The 16289-nt window shown below is 45.9% G+C and overlaps 2 protein-coding genes across 2 annotated transcripts; one reads left to right on the top strand and one right to left on the bottom strand.

The window, feature by feature from the left end:
• Positions 1-4622: 4622 nt before the first annotated feature.
• Positions 4623-6472, top strand: LOC125942577 (uncharacterized). The gene is made up of 2 exons (XM_049660768.1): positions 4623-4800; positions 5887-6472. Exons 1-2 carry the CDS (start codon positions 4678-4680, stop codon positions 6157-6159), a joined length of 396 nt encoding a protein of 131 aa, XP_049516725.1. The 5' UTR covers positions 4623-4677; the 3' UTR covers positions 6160-6472.
• Positions 6473-6723: 251 nt separating this feature from the next.
• On the bottom strand, positions 6724-10667 carry LOC119437678 (uncharacterized protein K02A2.6-like). Its single transcript, XM_037704667.2, has 2 exons — positions 9585-10667; positions 6724-8522 (listed from the first exon to the last, which is right to left on the bottom strand). Exons 1-2 carry the CDS (start codon positions 10531-10533, stop codon positions 6952-6954), a joined length of 2520 nt encoding a protein of 839 aa, XP_037560595.1. The 5' UTR covers positions 10534-10667; the 3' UTR covers positions 6724-6951.
• Positions 10668-16289: the final 5622 nt, after the last annotated feature.

Raw genomic sequence — 16289 nt, 5'->3', positions numbered from 1 at the left:
AAAGAGATGCAATGCTCTTGTAAGGCCTTCAACAAGCCTTAAGTATAAACCGCATGCATGCGATCTTGCGCGCGACAGCGACAAGTGACGTGACGGAGATGGCTGTCGCGTTCGCTCGTCGCCTACAAGTCGTACCACACGCGAGCGATGACTTTGAGCGCTGTCTCCCCGGTGTTGCTGGTATGAGGGCAGCAAAGACGTGCCGTAACTGGTGTGACGCATGCTCTATTAGTTTAACTTGATGTGTTTTACAGTAAAGAGCACCATAAATATTTCTTAAGGTCTTGCACTAGGTTCTTATCTTTGTTCGTATCAAAATTGAGTCATTCGCTTGTTCCGTGTGACAATCGGTTGTACTTGACTGATGTACATCCTGTTCTGGCTTCGCGCTATTGGCTAGTCGCTCCGGGCGACGAATTGTAGATTTCCAGAACCGAGCGATCAGTTTGCGCGACGGCTTGTTAAGTCGCTCAAAGCAGTCACTCGTCGCCGTCGCGCACACAATCGCACTCATGCGGTTTGGGCTTGGGTATAAAATGCTAGCATGTAGCGCCATTTTTTTATATAAAGCACAGCCACATGACACAAATCAGTAACAACATATAAATCTAAAATCTTGTCAACTTTCAGTTGCCATACCTTTCCTTTGGTGCTCTTCTTGCCCTTTTCTAAGGACAATACAGGCTTCCTGAGCCTTTTCGACGTGTGCAGCACCATTTCTTCAGTTTCTGCATTGCATTTCTCAAAGCATTACAAAGCTGACACTGCCGATAGGCAGCAATGTTAGGTGATAAACATTCAAGTGTCATAACAAATCAGGCCAGAATATCAGTTACTCCGGTCTCCCCCTGGCATTACTCTCGTTTCATCCTTTCTTGAATGCAAAGCATTTGCAAGCGTGGCTCCCACGTCCACTACACGACAGATCCCCGTTCATGCAGTAGACAGGTTCTCATGTGGCATATGTCGTTCCATCAGACTAAATATTGCGGCATTGAACATTTGCGCCCAAAATTGTGTCCAAAACCAAAATTCTGTTGATAACTGCCAAAAGCACACATTTGCGCCGATGGCTCCTCCTGCGAAGCAGCGTCTACCTTGAGCGTCCGCGGCAGTGCGTGCTGCACCCCCTCCCCATTTCATAACGCCGACGCTTCCACACATGTCGCAGACTGCCCGAGACTCTAATCAAAGGAGATAAGTCTCGAGCAGCCAGGCATAAGCCCCAAAGTCACGCTACTAGATTGCGTCGGCCATATGCTTACTGCACAATGAGCGGGACAAAGCACATGCCGGTGAAGATTAAATTGTTCGAAATGTTAGTCTTATAAACATTCAAGTTGCGCTGATTAACGAATGAGTGGAACTTACCAGCCATGTGCAGCACTCCGTCGCATCGCCGTTCCACCACACGTCGTAGGGGACAATTGGATCGAAATCCACGACATTCTCTGGGTTAAAGTTTTGCACTGCGGTGTGCCTGACAACCGCAGTGGTCATGTCCACTTCATATTCAACGAATACAAGCATCTCGAGCTTAACACAGTGCAACGCAATCGTTCTCGCCAAGATGGCAGCTGTGGCTATGACCGTGGACTCTATGGATGCGGATTGGTATGCGACTTCGACCGGACCACTGCATCACCCAAACCAAACCAAAACAGAAAAGAAAAATACTATTAAAGCAATGCCGTACAACAGTAGTGGGTGGAAGCATTGAGGAAGGAAAAAAACCTTTTTTTTAAGTTTTTTCCTTCCTCCATGGGTGGAAGGCACAAAGTTGTACAGTTGTACAGAAGCTTAATGATAAAAAATGTTGAGAACTGCATTAGGTTTAAGCATTCTTAAAATGACATCCCAACTCATGAGAGTAATTATGAATTTGACATCGATCGGTTGTGTGTTTTGTATACGTGGTCAATGAACACGATTGTTGGCGTTCATTCATTTTGCCGACCGCGTCCATGTAGAGGGGCATGATCAGATTTCTCTGAGCGCAATAAAAAAATTTTCAGCGCACGCAAACTCGCACAACACAGACACAGATGCACATGCGCGCGGGCTGCGATTTTGTAGCGATTCCGCGTCTCCGATGATATTCCTTTTCGCACTTTTCGCGCTTTGTCAAGGGTCAGAGCGACGACCCGCCCGTGTTATTAAAGCGATCAAGGCCGCGATTTTGTATCAAGGCATTATGACTTATTCTACTCTAGTCTTATCATCCACCGCTCACGGCTGGCTGATCCCGTTCATAATGCGGGCGGACCGTCGCTCCAACCACTGACAAAGCGCGATAAGCGCGTAAAGGCATTATTACATTAAAGGCATCGCTACAAAATACCGGCCTAGCCGGCCATGAGCGGCGGATGATAAGAGGGGAATATGCTCGAGCGGAAGGCATCGCTACAAAATCGTGGCCCTGCAGTAATCAAAAAGAGTTTTAGAACTGAGCGTTTGCGTTGTAACTTCTCTGCCTGGGCATGCACGTTAGGTTCATCGCTCTGTCATGCATTGTCAAGCAGCTGACCGCGTCTATTAGCCCGGAAAATATATACAGGGTGTTTTTTTAAAAATTAATATCTCGAAACTGGTTCAGTCTTGAGAATTCGTTCCAAGTGGGTACGCCTTGCGAACTCAGCGGCTATAATCCGTAGATTGAAAGATGTGCCGTAAAATCATTATTAAAAAGTTAACTAGCGTAATTATGTTAATTACTCAATTAGGCGTTTTGATTTCTCGTGGAAGTAATGGCCACCTCATCGATTACTTTAGATCAAGGATTATAATTGTGCTATCTGCCACAGGCAATGTTTAAAAATTTGGTGCAGCTAAAATGAAACACCCTGTATATATATATAGACGAAGGCCAAGAGCGCGCGTCCAATGCGGCTTACAGAAAAAAAAGACATACTTTTCATGCCGCAGCAATGCAGCACACGCATCGTTAACGTAGGAGCTGATCAATTACATATATGCACATGGATATTATTATGCAGAATGACACCGCCGAAACAAGGAAACCTTAAATAGCTTGTTTCTGTTTAGAAACGGTGATCATGCATACAAACTAATTAGCAAAAGACTGCATGCACATTTCTGCTCGAGTAATAAATGAAGTGGCATTAGAAGCTTAATTGTAATTGCACCGAAGCTGCGTGCGACACATTGGGCACTGAAATACAGTTCACATAAGCACAAGGTTTCTCAACAGCCAGAATCATACAAAAGTAATTGTTCTAGTAGCAACAGGTGCACTCCAAGCAGAGCATTTTAGCGGGGATTATTTGACCGCGGTGGGGCAGAACTCAGCATAGCAAGTTAGTGGTGGCTGGATATTTCTTTTATAGCTTTTTATTTACTAGTTGTAACAACGTACCACTATTTCTTATTATATCGGAGTGCAGTTGCCGCGACACCACACGCCTCAAGAACACGGAAGCGGCAATGGGGACACCAAAACCACAACCCAGACTGGTCCATGGGTTGGGGCTCGCCGAGGCCCCTACTCACGGACCTACTTGCTTCTAACTTTGATCCCCCCGCTGCCCCTTGGGTGCCCTAGAGATGCTGCGCTGCCTGCTTTATATAATGTCAGGTGTTCTCCTGAAGGCCTCCATTTGCCATTTACATATGTGCCCTCTTGGAGCAGCACTTGTAAAAAAATCCAGTCTATTGTTGCGACGAAAAGAGCACCCCGCAACGAAAAAAGCTGCCCACGACTTCTGCAACGCCACTCAGATCCTCGCCGAGTAATTACAGCATAGGTACGACGCGGTTTACTGAACGTGTAGATCGTGCGTGCCGCATTTAGGAATGTGCCGCCACACGAAATTATGGTAGCATTGCCACTAAATATGCAATGACATCGATCATGGTTGACTCTATGGTAGGATCAGTTCACATGGCACAAAAATTCATCTAGCCATTTTCTTGTCTGGCATGTGTGTGTGCTTCTTAATTGATGAGCAAGCATGAGTAAAATTAAGATATAGTATCTTTCTCTATTTCAATATCCGAAAACTATCTCCGCTGTTGTGTTTCTCTAGCTTGTTTAGATCGCATCTTGTGCTAGCAAAATAAGACTTACGAAGAAACAGAAACACAAAGCACATTTCCCTTTTGCCATCCCATAAGCAAAAACATTTAATCAATCAATAAATTAATCAATCGTACATGCATACATTCCTTGTTTCTTGATACGTATGCCTCCGCACTCCATGTCAGTTTTCTAAATCCTTTATTTATAAGGTTATTTTAAATGAACAACTTATCAGTTCGTCATTTTTCTTAATGCTTTCACGGCTTTCAGCAACTTTACAAGCTTTCACGGCAACTGATGTAGAATAACATCCTTGCGTATGAGGCATTTGGCTGTAATCACGCCAAACAAATAAATTAGAACATTTTTTTTGCATTTTTAGTGACATAATAACCTTTATAATCTAACCCGTTATAATTTGACATTGGCGTAGCATTATGTGATTTCGTCAGTAATACCGTGATTCTGATCACTAACGCGAGGCGAAGCCAAGCTTACTAAAGCTTACTAAAAGCTTGCAGTTAACGGGATCGCGACTAGGTATTGCTTAGATCTTTATATTAATATAGTCCATATAGTCACATTGGACTGCCCCGCAGTGTTCGCCCCAGTGAAAAATTTTGGCTTCGAACGTCGCAATGTCCCAAAATCAGGGGAAGCATTATAGGCAGTACCTGCAGCCGGACTCGAACGTTCAAGTGCCACAGCAAACTCGAGAGTACATGCTGAAAAGACCAAGGTCATCCACTGCTGCAAGTCAGGTACGTGTCAGTATTTCATACTGCGAATAACAAAAAGCAGCTACAAGTCTTACTGCGTGAGGGGCAAACTATGACGCGTCAAAGCCGCCGGTGTGCTTCCCTGGCCAAGAAACGCGTAGTCTTGAGTGCTGCCTTGCGCATCGATCGGTCAGACGCGGGGAAAGCGGGAATTGTTTCGTGCTAGCACTCGATCGTGACGCGCACGTTTCTTCGGAGTGCAGTTACAACCAACGTTGCTTGCAACCAAGGATCACTAGGGTTGCAATGTGGGCTTTTTGGTAACGCATCTTGGAGGGTTTATGGTAACGCGATTTATTTTGGAAGGACGTAACATACAATTAATTGAATCATTCACGTGTAACAGCAACGATCTTAGCCTGGAACAATGCAACGTACAGGATCTACCATTGTAAGAGGGAACAATCGAGCATGTGACCAATGCTCCATGAGGTGCCATCTGCTGGTGCCTGGCACCCGCTTGGTGCAGAAAGCCACTGGCACTTTGTGCTACGAGTGTCGTCTGCTACTACCAAGCACTGGGTGGTGTAATTGCAGACAATGCATGGAGCGTACTGCCTCAGCCGCACTTTGTGCCTATGCCGAGCGGGCGCCAGCAGATGGCACTTTACAGAACAACAGCCACACGTGTGCATGTTCCCTCTAATAGTGGTACCTAAGCTTACCTACGTCCTTGTGTCAACGCTGCTTATATGTACAAGGCCGGGTATTTGTAAAAGGACACAGCCGGAGGTGGCTAATGGCAGAATAATAGCAGACTCCCTAGGGAGTGCATTTTATCAGGGTCCTGTTCATTACCCGAGACAGAGTTGGTAAACCTGCACCTTCCTGCCCCATTGTGAAGTTAGCACGTGGGACATAGACTGTCGCACCCATAATTCAATTCAATATATATAGAGCAACACAGTCCTTTTTGTGCTACATATTAATCAGTGAACTGGCTTTGCGCAAGAGTGGTAATCTCACCGTTGCTTTCCTATGCCCTATGTATGTTTCTTGTGAATGTGACACTTGTTTTGTCGTTGGTATCCCTAGAAAATAAAATTTCTTATTTGTTTGCTCTTTCAGATGAACCTGGAAAACCTGAACAGCCCTTCCACGAATGTCAGTAGTGTTGAATCGAGCGAGAATGAAGCTGATAATCTTAGGCACATCAACTCCAACCTTGCTTCAGAAATGTATGCTTGTGCAAGCACGAGTGCCCATGTCAGCGACGTAGAAGACACTAACCAAGCTGCAAGTGAAATAGGCACTGCGTATGAAGGTACAGTGAACTTCAGTTGCGATGAATTCAGTTCTGCCTTTGAGTTGAGTGATGATGGTTCGGAAGTGGATGGATGAAGGGCACAAGGGTGATGCAGACAGTGAACCAGTGAATGGTGCTGAGGAAAGTGAGCATGCAGTACATGTACTTCACAAAGCTCTAGGAGGAGTACCTTCCAAACCAGAAAACAAGGGCACAGGCTATGCTACTCATACTGGCATATGTTGTTACTTCAGGTCTTACGTGGGCACAACTACAAGGACTTCTCACTTTAATAAATGCTCTGTTTGGGGAGAAAGTTGTGCCCTGCACTACATATGCTGTGAGGAGGCTGTGAAAAAACAGAAAAGCACTGAGGATCCATCTATACTGCCAGACCTGTCATCAATATCTGGGAAGATAAGATGATGCCAAAGACGAAGACACCATCAATTATGCTTCTTGTGGCAGTGAGAAGCTGCAACATTTAATTATTACTGCAAGTTTTTTTTCGATATTTAACATTAAGTAGCAGCTTCTGGTATTGCTAAAACAGGTTGGCAGTACTTTGCTTTTTTATTTGCAGAAGATTGCATCTGCTCCTCATGTGTCAGGTGTGTTTGCTGACATCACGGATGGCATTCTCTACCAGTGTTAGTGTTACATCGTAGGCCGGACAGCGCGCTTGACGCAGACGAGGCAGACACAAGCTGACAAGCTGGAAGAATGGACGTTTATTTCCAGTGCACGCCGAAATATAAAGACAGGTTAAGGAAGGAGGGGAAGGGAAACAAAGTAAGAAAACATAAGATAGCCACCTAGAATGGCACGTGTAGCGGTCGACTTCATCTGAGAAATGAAAAGAACACTGCAGTTATAACATTTCTCCATCAATAATACTGAAGACGCTGCACAGGTCTGCGCTCTCGCGTTGAGCGTCGGAGTTCCGTAGCCACTGTAGGTTCACGGTTTCTCTCTGGTGCGTCCAGGGGTTGGGGTGATGACTGACGCTGTGGTGGTGACGTTTCACGAGTTTCGGCGTTTGCCTTTGGCCCTGCTCCGGGAGTTTGTTGCGGAGTTTTCGAGATGGACGATCTTTCACTTTCCCTGTGGCCTTGGGTAGCCGGTGGGTCTTTCCTTGTGTGAACTTGATCAACGTGTCGCCGAACGAGGCCCTCAGGCGTTTCCACTGTCACCATCCTAGCTCCGTCTGCTGACTTTACCGTGCCCGTCTTCCACTTATCACCCTTACCAAAATTACGGACGTAAACATTTGTGTCTGGTGCAAGAGTCCAGTCATCCGATGTTCCCGATCTTTCTGCAGCCAAAGGAGGAAAACATGTGTCGAGGCGAGACCGGATTTGGTAGCCAAGGAGGAGTTCCGAAGGAGATTTGCCCGAGGCAAGGGGTGTTCTCCGGTAGTTGAAAAGTAATCTGCAAAGGCAATCTTCTAATCTGCCCTGGTTCATCTTCTTCAGCCCATCTTTAACAGTTCGGACAGCTCTCTCTGCTAGGCCATTCGACTGCGGATGAAACGCAGCCGTGCGCAGGTGGGTTATGTTATTGTTGTTCGCAAAATCAGCAAATTCTTGGCTAGTGAACTGCGTCCCATTATCTGAAACAATGGTGCGAGGAATGCCGAACCTGCCAAAGATGCTGCGCAGGCAAGTAATAGTCGAAGATGTGGTCGCCTGTTTCATTGGTACGGCCTCAATCCATTTGCTGTGAGCATCTACGAGAACAAGGATCATGCTTCCTTTGATTGGCCCGGCGAAATCTAGATGAACTCTCGACCAGTTTTCCTGGCAGGTCGGCCAGTTAACTGGCGGAGCAGATACCGGCATTGGTCGATTTTGGATGCAGCTTGTACACCCCGCTGACAGTTGTTCTATGTCGTGGTCCATTCCTGGCCACCAGAAAGCTGACCGAGCAATTGATTTCATCGCCGATGATCCTTGATGTGTCTCGTGCAACATGTGCAACATTCTATGTTGCGCGTTGACTGGAATGACAACTCTACGGCCCCAATACAGCAAACGGTGGGCCAATGACAGTTCCAGTCTGCGGTCGTAAAAGGGGAGTAAGCTTCGTTCTAATGCTTTAGAGCTTGAAGGCCACCCGTCTCTTGTGTACTGCATGACCTTTGAAAGTACTGGGTCACCTGCGGTCAGCGCCTGCAGTTCTTCTGCCGAGACCACTCCCTCCTGGACACATGCTAGTGCCAGAACGTAGTCAGGTGGCTCCCCTTCCGTGGTTGGCTCCGAAGTTTCTTGTGGCAACCTACTAAGCGCGTCTGAGTTCAGGAGCTGCTTGCCTGGCGAATACTGTAACTTGTAGCGAAATCCTCCCAAATACAGCGCCCAGCGCTGTATGCGAGCAGCAGCCAGAGGCGGAGTGGGCCGATCCGGTCTCAGCAGGCCCAGGAGCGGCTGGTGATCTGTGACCAGGATGAATTCTCGGCCTAGAAGGTAATCACGAAACTTCATTACTCCAAATACGAGGGCCAATGCTTCACGTTCAAGTTGCGAATAATTTTTTTCTGCTTTCGACAATGTCCTTGAACGAAACCCGATCGGCTTGTTGACGTTCCCTGTCGTGTGAAAAAGCACTGCACCGATTCCTTTTTGCGATGCGTCGCACTCTAGTTTCAGCGGTTGTGAAGGATCGAAATGAACCAACACCCCTGCTTGCTGCAAGCACCGTTTTGCTTTATCAAACGCCGTTTGTTGCTCTTGTTCCCAGAGCCAATGTCTGTTCTTTTCCAGCAGCCGATACAGCGGAGCGAGCAGCGATGATATGTTCGGCAAAAATTTTGAGTAGAAAGTGATCATGCCAAGAAAAGAACGAAGCTCAGCTACATTTTTCGGGCTAGGGGCTTCTGTGATAGCTTCGACATTCTTTTCTATTGGGTGCAATCCTTGCCGATCGATTCGATGGCCAAGATATGTAACGGACACTTGCCGAAATTTGCATTTGTCGAGCCGCAGTTTAACACCACTCTCGCGGAAACGCTGCAGAACGGCTTTTAGCACGTCGTCACTTCCTGCTCTTTCGGACACCAAGACATCGTCCAGATAAGCTTGCGCGCCTGATAAGCCTTGTAGAACTGTTTCCATTCTGCGTTGAAAAATGGCTGGTGCAGAGGCAATGCCGAAAGGTAATCTGTTGTAGCAGAAAAGACCTTTATGCGTAGTAATCACGCATAACTGGCGCGATTGCTCATCGAGAGGGACTTGGTTATATGCGTCACGTAAGTCCAGTGTGCTGAAATGTTTTCCACCGCTTAAGGACGTGAACATGTCGTTGATTACTGGCAACGGGTACTGCTCCAGCTCACATGCCGAATTTAAAGTGACTTTGAAGTCGCCGCAAATCCTAACGGTGCCGTCCTTCTTAAGGACAGGTACAATGGGCGTAGCCCACTCGGAATGCGGTACCGGTGACAAAACGCCTAATGCCACGAGCCTATCAAGCTCTTCAGATACCTTGTCGCGTAGAGCGAAGGGAATAGATCGGGCCTTACAGAACTTGGGCGTGGCTCCCTCCTTCAGCTGTAGGTGTGCCGGGGGTCCTTTGATGAGGCCTAGATCCGAGCTGAAAACATCTGGAAACTCGGCGAACACGTCAGCAGTGACCTGCGTTGTGGTAGACGGCTGTGCGGTCAGCGGCTTGGCTGAGAGGCTGAGGACCGGGGAGCCTGCGTCGCTCAGAAGGGAAATTAGGTCTCGACCACATAAGCTTGGACCGGGGCAATCTAGCACCACCAATGCGCATTCTACAGTTGTATTGTCGTACGACACTGGCAACAGGAGCTCTCCAAAAACTGGCAACTTTCCGAGGTAGCATGATAACTTCGTGCGTGAAGGCCGTAGCGAAGGCCAAGCGTTTTTGTGCTGCTCAAATAGCTGTCGAGACACGACGCAGACCGGGGAACCCGTATCGATAAGCATTGATACGTCCACACCTCCCCATGTGAAGGTCCGTCGAATTGGGGGCTTCACCTTTACCTCCCGCGTAGATTTTAGCGTCCAAATGTGCATGCTATCCTCTATGTCTTCATCTGTCTCCCCTTCCTTAACAGTCAGTACTCTGCCGCGAAATCCCCGGGCTCCTTCTCGAGTTCGAGGCCTTGCGCTTTCTTCGTTCCGGCATTTTACTGCTAGGTGACCACGTCGACCACAGTGATAACAACGAGCATTACTCCAACGGCAGGCATTACTGTTGTGCTTTATGCTGCCACAACGCCCACATTCTACCGGTACCTCTTTCGTTGAGGTTGACTGCGCCTTAATTTTAAGCACCGCCGACGCGTCTGCGGCCATTTTATTGGCATCCTTGTCTGCAGCTTCAGCCGACAGTGCCATCGTTTCAGCGTCCTCTACGGACAGATCTTTCTTTGTCAGGAGTTGTTTCTGCAGTGCGCTCGATCTTATGCCGCACACAATTCTATCTCGTAGCATTCGGTCGAGCATAGTACCAAAATTGCAGTTGTCCGCAATTCGACGAATTTCAGTAATGAATTCTTGGACAGACTCACCGTCAAGCTGGCAGCGGTTGAAGAAGCGGAAGCTTTCGGTAATCTCATGGCGCTTGGGATCAAGAACTCGTCCAAGACTTTCACGACGTCTTCGTACTCCAAAGAATTCGGCTTCTTCGGCGCTACTCTTCCTGCTAATATTTGAACGGTTCGCGTGCTTAAAGCTGCCACCAAAAGTGCCCGTTTCTTTGCCGATTCCGTCACGCCCGTTGCCTCAAAGTATGCCTCTGCCTTGATAACATAGGCCTTCCAGTTGTCTCTTTCGTCGTCGAAGTCGGGCAGTTGCTGGTGTGCCATCGTCGAGTCGTCGCCCCGTAGCGTAGCTGCTGTCCTGCTTCAAGGTTTTGCCAGGGGTTTTGCTTTCCGTTTCTCGTCGCCACTGTTACATCGTAGGCCGGACAGCGCGCTTGACGCAGACGAGGCAGACACAAGCTGACAAGCTGGAAGAATGGACGTTTATTTCCAGTGCACGCCGAAATATAAAGACAGGTTAAGGAAGGAGGGGAAGGGAAACAAAGTAAGAAAACATAAGATAGCCACCTAGAATGGCACGTGTAGCGGTCGACTTCATCTGAGAAATGAAAAGAACACTGCAGTTATAACAGTTAGAAAGCAGAGGAACATGACATGGAGCGACATCACTTTGACCATGAACACAGATGGAGCACCTGTGTTTGATGCGAGCAAAAACTCCATATGGCCAATTCAAGTGATGATTAATGAACTTCCAGTTTTAACTCTGTGGCAAAATGTGCTAGCTTCAGGTGTGTGGTATTCAAATGCTCTCCCTGAAGCAGTTTGTCAAAGAGATCAACAGCCTTGGAAAGCTGGTGTGGTCACACACTGGAAGAACTGTTCAGTCAGCAGTGCACGTTGTTGTCTGTTGTGTTGACTCCCCAGCAAGAGCAGCTATCCTAAACAGGAAGCAGTATAATGGGTACTTTGGATGCAGCTAGTGCTTGGGGCAAGGTATGCTTATAGATGGTAAGTGAGCTCAAACAGCATTTTGCCATTAATTGTAATGGCTATTGTCAAGTCTATGAGATAAGGAATGTGGGCTCTTTGCTTATGCATCCTTGTATTATTTGAATGTGATGTGCACACACTAAAGCACAGGCTGTCAAAAAAGCTTTATGTCTCATGTTTCTCTGATCCATGTTTTAGTGTATGTGCTGCAGATTTGAAGAATACCAAATAACTTGTCAAACGTATTTACTGGATTTTACATACACAGGAAAGTTTGTAGTGATTAACAATTAAAGCTATCCGCTTACTGCTTTTTGTTTTAATTGTTTGGTGCATCAGCAGTTTTGGTTGACCATGCATGATGTATTTTTATATTGACTGCATACTTTCCACACTATTTCATGATGCAATATTATGTCATCACTTTCAGCGGCCTGCCATTTAATTGTTTTAACAATTGTTGCAAATCTGACAAAACATGTAATACTTAATGATATCGTGTTTGGCTTTGGCAGACATCTAGCCAATGCCAAACACGAGCCTATAGCTGAGCTGCTGTCTGCAGCTCAGCTATAGGCTGCAGACAGCAGCCTACGATCATAGTTAAGTGGTGTGCCTGGATGTAACGACTCCGATTTGTGCAGAAAGTGCCCCTAGCTAGCAGCTGATACTGTAGAAGAAGCGCAGAATTAGCTTTTGCACTTTCCAGTCTGACCGACTGCTGTATTTCCGAATCTAGGAAACAGCAATACAAAGCTGAAAACCAGCAAAACTATTTGAAGCACTATTAATTATCGCACATCACTTTTTAGTGCAATTTTTTCTATCGCTGAAAAACTTGCAAGAAAAGTTTCTGCTGTATGGTGGGAAGGGGAAAAATGGAAACAGTGATTTTAGTGTCGCCATGAGGTGAGTGATTTTGATAAAGACGTATGAATTCAGGATACAGTACACACAGCAGCTGCATTGTATTAACTTGTTTTGCATTCTTCTTGGAAGTTGACAGTTGCATTTCTTTTACCATTCAGATGTGTGGTTTCTAAGTAGCATTTGGCCCAAGGCACAGATGCTGACCTCTTAGTTGCTCGTCTAACAGAAACTGCATGGCAATGTCACTATAGACCTTGCGTGCACCATATTATATAGGACTGTACCATCACAAAGCTGAAAGAACCTGACTAAGACTGTCCAAGACGTGCGGTATTTGTGAGCCATGCGAAATAGCCTTAACAACACCACTTGCACTGGAGTGATTGTGTTTGTTGAAAATTGAAATTATTTTAATCAATGCTCACGGGCCACTCGAAACATTACAGTGCACTGATGTTGACATTGTAATTCACACCTCAGTTGAGTGTAGTTCAGGATGTCGTGCAACTGTAAGTTTCAAATAAACTTTTCAGAATCACAGATGGAAAAAAATAGCAAGCGTTCACTTCCTGCATAAAAATGCATAATGTAGTTAAATCAATCATATTTTACTTCAACAGTAGCTATACTTCTAGAAAATCTAGCAAGATAGGCTGTGATAAAATGCTGCTCATGCTGGTTGTTGTGGCATATATGCGCAAGTAAAAAATATGTGTCCTTCGTTTCTAGCTGGTATCTGAAATTTCTCTTTCGTTGCCCTTTTTGTTGCGGTAAAAGATGAACCCGGGGAATGTTAGGAATATTTTGCATGGCTCATGAAAACTGCAGGTCTTGGACAGTCCTAGGCAGGTTCTTTCTCTTGTGGTGGGTGCAGTCTTGCAACATGGCGCCTTTTCCCCACTTTTGCTGTGCTGTCGAGAGATGCCATCAATTTTGCATGAGGGCCATCTGTGAAATGTTTGACTACTGGAAGTGTTTTAAAATCTTGCATATTTTCACTGCAGTGTCCACCTGAACATTCTAACTGCAGATATCATTCTGATGTTTAGTACAATTGATGCTTTGCCTGCAGGCACAATGAAGTACCCTTTCAACAGCCAGAATGCACCTGACAGGACACACAGTGGTGGGCTCAAAGGAATGGTTCAAGCAGCTCAGCTTAAGGAACCTGTTTGTGGCATCAAGGAACCATCAACTCTTATCAAGTTGCAAGGCCTTGATCTTGTTTGAGGGCTTCCACCTGACTATATGCATTGTGTTTGGGAAGGCATGACAAAGAAAGTGACTGAATTGCGGCTATCATGTACTGGTTCTTCGTGGTACATAGGCAGGCACTTGAAGTTTAATTGTGGATGCAAGATACGTTCAGTAAGGCCACCCATAATTTTGTAAAGGTCGTGACAGCCCTTGTCAGATCGGTAAAATTGGAAGGCTGCTGAATGGCGCTCTCGGCTTTTATTTTAGTATTGTCTGTCATGATGCATACTTCCTCGAGCATACATGGCACATTTTGTGCTACTTACACAAGCAGTCTTTTTTTGTTGAAAGATATTGTCACAGAAGCTCAAATCTGTGCCGCTGAAAGTTGCTCTTAGCATTTGTTCAGCAGACTGCAAAGCTGTACGGAGAAAGTGCAATGACATTTAGCATGCATTAGTTGTTGCATCTTTCAAAGTGCGCACAGATGTTTTATCCCTCTTTGGGGTACCTCAACATTTCCATTGAAGATGGCATTGGTAAGGCACTCCAGCTTGTAACAGCTGCCAAGCATGTGCCTGTTCAAATTGCTGAACAATGCATCATGCACCAGGCCCACCGGACTGCTTAAGCACAAGTGGAACTTTCGTCTTGTCTGTTGTCTGCAAAGAAAGAGCTGGAGCACACGTATAAGAGGGTGCTTTCAAACATGTGCTCTTGGACAAGCACGACCAATTCATGATATTCCACAAAGTGTGAAAAGGCTTTTCGTATCATGATTTGGTACCCTCCCACAAATGTGCAAGTGTTTGAGGTGCCAGGTTGGCCCGATTGTCTTCACAGTTCTGAGTACTCTGTTCCAAGAAAAACATGCTCTTCCTATGTAAAATGTCTGATGGCATGTACTGTTATATCTTAGCGATTATGTTGTTTCGGGTACTATGTACTTTCACTGCCAGCAGCTGCTCACTGCACCCGGTGCATTTGATGTGCCGCCGTCATCCGCCTCCATCCGAGAACCAGTCTTGTATTGTGTTGGCGACATAAACATTGCAGTGTGTTTCTTAAATGTTGGCAACATATCATATTTGTGTGAGTTACTTAATAAGGTGGAAAAGAACTAATCGGATTTTGAATGTTTATTTTATATTTCAAGATTGCAGGTACAATTGACTCTGGAAAGTGAGTATAGAGTCAATATTAAGGTAGATAGTTGTATTTATGAATTCCGAATGTGTCATCCGTCGAACTGTAGCAGGCTGCTATAATTGAACGGTATGTACTTTCTTTAAAATATAGGCTTGTAACTGAAAAATTATGATCCATCTTTCTGGGGCAACTGCTTTATGTCTGAGCGAAGTGCATGGCTATCACCAAAAGTTTTGCAGTTAACTGAAGCTCAAACTAATGCATCAGTTGATCTAATTCTGTGTTGAGCGCATGAGAAGTGCTCAAGTCAGCTTGGACTTTTTTTATTTTTTAGGATATGAAACATGTTTACATGCATGGAAGTGATCTCATTTTTCGAGGTAATCGCTTTTCATTTTGGCAGTACAAGGATGCCAGCAGCGTAGAAAGATTTCTTTATGTGCAGCCATGCATGGACAGCCTACTGTATTTCATTATCCTAGTGGCCCAAAGAAATGAGTCTTGGAGTGAAGTTGGGCTTTTATAGCAGATGCGGCAGCACCTCTCATCCAAGATTATTTGTAAAGTGCCCATTGTGTGTGCACTGTATGTGCACACATATTTTCCTGGATGAAGAGAACCCCCATGGTATTTAAGCAGGGCCGTTTCTTCCTAAGTGCGCTATCTACACGTTGGAGAACCTCACAGCTGTACTTACTCACTACTCGTGTACTTGCCTCAGCTAGTCTCGCTACTAGGGAGGAAATCAAAATGATGCTACATCTATCCGCGCAAAATAACCATGACCATGAGTTCACCTGCCGACTGAGTTGTTCGAAACTTCTTGTGTTGGGAAGCTTCCATATGTGTTCATTGTTTAGGCAAGTGTAACTTTTATAAATGATTCACCCACATCTTGTCATAGGTGATGACCTGGCAAATAAACCTTTCACATAACCTTTCCTGTCACAACATTCTTCAAGCTTTATGCTAGTTTGCAGTCTACTGTGCCAATCAAAGACTGCCAGTTGTCTGAAATCCAGTATGCACTGACATTGGGGAACATCAGGTGTTTGTGATGATAGTATCAGTGTCCCTTAAGAGAGATACATCTGCTCCCCAGTTGAAGCATCAGTTGGTGGCTTTCAAGGATTTGACACTTCACAGATCCTCACAGGATTCTTGGAACTTGACTCGGGTTGGGGTCGCTTCCCGTTTCTGCTGCACTGGTGAAATTCCTCCAGCTGAAGAGCAGTGGTGCGTGCTTGTACACTGTGCACTTCCCTCCCTTCTAGGATGGAGTCGCGGTAGTGATTTCGAGGGCGTCATTCCCACTGTGGTCATGATGCTGCAGTCGTGTTCGCTCTGTATCCACAATTGCAGGATAAGGGACAGTACCGCGATGTCTAGCTTGTCACTGGTGTTCCAGCTTCCTGAGAGGCTCCCAGTGTTCCTGAGCGGCTGCCAATGACGTGGGGTTATCTGCTCGTATCCCAAATGTACATGGGAGTGGCATGCTGCTCATGATTA

This window comes from Dermacentor silvarum, chromosome 1 (assembly GCF_013339745.2).
Source record: "Dermacentor silvarum isolate Dsil-2018 chromosome 1, BIME_Dsil_1.4, whole genome shotgun sequence".
Lineage (NCBI taxonomy): Eukaryota > Metazoa > Arthropoda > Arachnida > Ixodida > Ixodidae > Dermacentor > Dermacentor silvarum.
The sequence above is the reverse complement of the archived record's forward strand: the minus strand, read 5'-3'. Positions and strand labels throughout refer to the sequence as shown.